General features: G+C 38.5%; 1 protein-coding gene across 2 annotated transcripts in view; it reads right to left on the reverse strand.

Moving 5' to 3' along the window:
- Positions 1–551: 551 nt before the first annotated feature.
- The window catches only part of tm6sf2a (transmembrane 6 superfamily member 2a), a 12,276-nt gene continuing 7,827 nt past the window's right edge, over positions 552–5,000 (reverse strand). For both annotated transcript variants that reach the window (XM_043233490.1, XM_043233491.1), the window contains 5 exons: positions 4,918–5,000; positions 3,851–3,952; positions 3,681–3,773; positions 3,485–3,604; positions 552–2,216 (listed from right to left, as the gene is read on the reverse strand). The exon at positions 4,918–5,000 is cut by the window's right edge and continues 42 nt beyond it. In XM_043233490.1, coding sequence (XP_043089425.1) covers positions 2,007–2,216; positions 3,485–3,604; positions 3,681–3,773; positions 3,851–3,952; positions 4,918–5,000 — 608 coding nt within the window. In that variant the 3' untranslated portion in view covers positions 552–2,006. The remainder of the gene's footprint in view (positions 2,217–3,484; positions 3,605–3,680; positions 3,774–3,850; positions 3,953–4,917) is intronic.

Below are 5,000 nucleotides of genomic sequence, written 5' to 3' on the forward strand. Positions count from 1 at the left end.
TATATTTATATATTTAATATACATATTTTTATATAAATATATATTATTATTATTATTATTTATTTATTTTTTCGTATACCTTCCTTTCTTTTGTGGCTTCCTATTTTTAATCTCATTACAAAAAAAATAAAAAATTAAAATAAACATCTCTTCCCACTGAGGTGTAAATGCTCGATTTTTTCAGATGGTTTTGGTCCTTCGTTTTTCAAAGTGTTCGATATTCAGTCGACCAATCAGCTCGCAGCTCGTGTTGCCACGGTTACCGCCCACATGAAAGAGTTCCGGCCCCGCGAGCGTTCTTTTGAATTCAAGAAAAAACCAGCGTTTGAAAGCTTAAAGAGGCGATCAGAGAGACGTCGGACAGCGCCAACGACTCGTTTGAGTCGATTCAGGATTCATTTACAGTTCAGGCAAAGGCATCCCGAATCAATGTGCGAGGTATAGATAAGGAATTAAGAAATGCTTGATGCATAATTAATTCTGACAACGAACATTTAAGAAGTCCAAAAAAATAAAAACATGGTGAAGAAATAAATAAAAGACTAAAATAGTATATTCTTAGGCTACTCAGACAACATTTGTTTTATTTAGGCTAGTACGGTGTTGTTAATGTGCTGATTTTATATTATGTCCAAAATACAAATGTTTATTACATATTAGTTTAACAGTCAATGAAACTTTCCTAAATCCTTCTAAAATCCCACCAAACTAACGTGGATGTCCTCGTAATTAGATTTTAAAATGTGTGTAAGCTGCTTTCGGTTACTTTTTCGTGGATTGCGTGGTATTATTTAAATGCATATTTCGTGCACAATTATCCCATTCTTCCCAAGAAACCGTAACCGTTAGCACAATGTGATTTTTTTTTAATCACAATTGAATCAAATCAAATCAAACCCCTGTCAGAGCAACCATCCCCACCCTGTTTAATAACAGCATGACATCATGGTTTTCAATGGCTCAACCATTAAATACGGTTATATCAGTTTGTTTCTTCATCTGTGTGAAAGATCACTGGGCCAGCGACACGCCAATCATCCCCGTGATGTCATCGGCTCCAGAGCAAAGGTCACGCATCGGTTCAGGCCCGGAGATCTTTAAATGAATCTTGTTTCAGTGTGTCGCAACCCTATGACTATCTCTGCCCGCTGGACCCGTGCCCCGGAGATCCCCGTAGAGCCCAATGTGAAGAACAATAAACAGTGAATTTCACAAGAGGGATCGTGAAAGGCAAAGAAGAACATCACACGTGTGCTTCAGTCCCGTATCTAACCCCGGATGGGGTTTTTCGGGCGCTGCTTTTAAAATAACGCCAGTGATTGTAATACGAACAAACAAGTCAGACACACCCCGGCCTTCAAACGACTCCCAAAGTGATGCAAGCCGGTCCAGAGTCCGTGTTTATTGAGGTTTCACCAACTCTCCAGAGATAAACCTGGCCGAGATCAGTAGCCCGAGCTGCTTCACACGCTCGAACAAAGCCATGGAGAAAAAAAAGAAAGAAAATCGGACGACTGGCGTTGGTTGACGCCCAATAAACCAGCGATTATTTTGTCGTGGTCAAGCGTGGTCTTTTTTGGTGCTCATCTTATAATAAAATAAATAAAACCAGGCATATGTTTAATCGTACTCATGCTGACAATAAAAAATGCACGACTTTTATAACCAAGTATAGAAAACGAATTTAAAAAATTAATGGAAAAATTAAGCCCAAATGCTGGGAATGTTGTTAGAACGTTCTGAAAAGGTTCCCTCAATGTTCCGAACGAACGTTCTTCCTTTGGTTGGTTGTCACTTTGTACATCGTTCGAATGTTCCCGAAAGTAACGTTTCCTTCACGTTGCGCGGTGATACGATGGAAAGCGCCGTTAACGTAGCATTTTTAACTTAACGTTTGCGTTCGACGGGAACGCTAGCAAAACGTCTCAGGACTGCAAGCTGGGATCGGATTCATCGGGAGGATACAGATACAGACGCTTTAGGAACAGTGCTTCGCTGTCCTGGCTTTAATCCTCGTTCTTGCCGTTGCTGGCCCGCTCCCGAGGAACGCTCTTCACGAAGAAGGTCTTGTCGGCGCAGCAGCGGACGGCGAGGAGGACGGGCACGGCCGTGAACAGCAGGTTCAGGACCACCACCTCCCTCCACTCGTCTTTGGGGATCCTGTAGGTGAACGGCGTGCGCTGGTGAACAGACGATCCCAGGTGGGTCCACTGCATCTGTGCACACACACACACACACACACACACATCGGCGAACGTCACACACACTCAGAACTGGTTTCTCCCGAGGATTTCTTCCTCCATTCTGAAGGAGAAGGAGTTTTGGTTCCTCTCCGCTGTCACCAAAGTGATTGATTGATTCGTTTTGGGGGATTTATTGGCACTGATTTGAACTTTAAACAGATCATTTTCGTCCTAGAAAGGCTGTGTTTAAAAGGTTTAGAAATCCAACGCACACGAGTGGTGTGTAAAGGTACCCGAAAAAGCCTTTACACGGTTTTATAATTACAAACGACACATTTGGATTTCTAAGTATTTTTGATGCAAAAAAATCCTGTATCCGAAGTGCACCGATTTATGGACTCTGCATGTTTTATGGAGGTTTTTGCATATTTTTGAACGTTTTTTTTCTGTCTCCACAAAGCAACAGAAAGGTTCTTTAGGTTAAGGTAATACTAAGTTTAACTGTGAAGAGTATGACCTAAACAAAGCACGCATCGATTCGTTTCGTGCCTGCAAAAAAAATGTATCCTTATTTAACACGTTTTCTCTGATGTATGACATTTCCGAATGATCTTTTATCGCAGAATTTTTACATTTCATTTCATCTTTATCAGAAATCACAGACCAATACATTGACTAGACTGAATAATCAACCAATATCTGATTATTTTGAAATGACTGAAATTAGATTTTAGTTTTTCAGATATTTTTGCGAGTTAGACAAACATTTGATAATCGATTTCATAAGTATATAATTACTCTAAATGCCGTTTGTATGTATATTTTTTAAATATTACTATATTTCGATATTTATAATAAAATACATTAACATTTTGTGCAATATTTTGGGTAATATTTTACATAACTATATATATATATATATATATATATATATATATATATATATATATATATATATATATATATATATATATATATATATATATATATATATATATATATTTATTTTTTTTTTTTTAAATAATAATTTAATGGGTTTTTTTCATTTTCATTAGTTAACTTTAGTACTTTAACTAGATACCAATGAAACACAATTTTCCATCTGATTTGAATATATATATCTGATAAAAAAATATTCATAATAATTAAAAAAATAATAAAAAAATAAATATATATATATATATATATATATATACACACACATATATATATTTATTTATTTTTTTATATTTTTTTTAGCAGATTAATTGAACTTGATGATAACTTAATGATTTTAATAGATTTGTTTGCAGTTTATGTACCTGAGCTACAGCTCCAGCGAGGACCAGAGTCCAGTCCAGCATCCACGTACATCCAGGAACATGAAGCCCATAAACACACGCCATCAGGAGCGGCAAAACATAGAAGAAGAGCAGCAGCATCTACAAGACACGCGCGAGCCGTCAGCCCATCGTGTTCCCACCTCCATGTACGCCACCACAAGTGCCTCAGACTCACCGTGACTTTCGGAAAACCGACGCCGTCTTTCATGTACGGCTCGTACCGGAAGATGTAGGTGAAGCAAAAATCCAGGGAACATTCGAGAACAACCTTGTCGAGGGGAAAAAGAGGAGGAATGAACAAACGGCCGGCTTGAGGGACACGCGGACGGACGTTAGGACGCTTACAAAGCCTCTGAACGCGGTGAAGATGATGCTTGCTCCGAGGCCCAGCGTGAGCAGCAGGTCTGTGGGACGAGACAGCAGCGTCTTCTTCTGCTCCACCTCCACCTACAGACCACACCGAGCCGTAACGTTACGGTCAATGCTAACAATCGCATCAAACCGTCATTCACGCACAAACTAATTTAGTCGATTTCTCTGCATTCATAAAAGCGTGTCATTTGCTTTTTGGAGATGTGTATAACTGGTATTTCCCATCATCTCCTATCATATATATATATATGCAAAGATTTGATTCGGTCAGCGGCATCCTAGCTAATAAACTGCAGCTTGTCGTGATTTTAATATGCATTTAACCTGAGAATGATTTCACGCTGCTTTAAAATTGAAAACGCTGCGAGGTTAACCTGCTTCCTCACCAAAACCAGTGAAAGCACAGTTTTTTTCGTGGCGAAAATGTATTTTTGCACGTTTGAAAATGCTATAATCAAATAGAAATGTAAAGAGTCACCAAAAATGGACGCGAAACATCCAAAATAAAAGCGTTTGTTTACATAATATGCACGCGCGCACGCACAAGCATATATGTTAAATATGTTTATATAGAAGATAAATATATAAACGTGTGTGCTAATATTTTATGTACTGTATGTGTATGTCTTTATATATACTCATGTTATTTTAATAAAGAAATTGAAATGTTATATTCATGCTTTCACTAGTTTTGGTGAGGAAGCAGGTTAACCTCGCAGGATTTTAATTTTAATAAAGCAGCGTAAAATCATTCTGAGGTTAAATGCATATTAAAATCACGACAAGCTGCAGTTTAATAGCTAGGATGCCGCTGACCGAATCAAATCTTTGCATATATATATATATATGATAGGAGACGCTGGGAAATACCAGTTATACACATCTCCAAAAAGCAAATAAAATGCTTTTATGAATGCAGAGAAATCGATTAAATTAGTTTGCGCGTCACTAACGATTCGATGCCATTCTAGGCACATAAAAGGCTGAACGTTTATTCCGAATCTGTTTCTTCCGCTGCGAGGGTTGAATCAGTACTTCACCTTGTCAGCGGGAGTGATTGACAGCTCTCTCGGCCTGTCGAAGAGCTTGGCCGCCGCCCACACGGGTAACACCAGAGAAGGGC

The sequence above is a fragment of the Puntigrus tetrazona genome, unplaced genomic scaffold (assembly GCF_018831695.1).
Source record: "Puntigrus tetrazona isolate hp1 unplaced genomic scaffold, ASM1883169v1 S000000837, whole genome shotgun sequence".
In the NCBI taxonomy this organism is placed as follows: domain Eukaryota; kingdom Metazoa; phylum Chordata; class Actinopteri; order Cypriniformes; family Cyprinidae; genus Puntigrus; species Puntigrus tetrazona.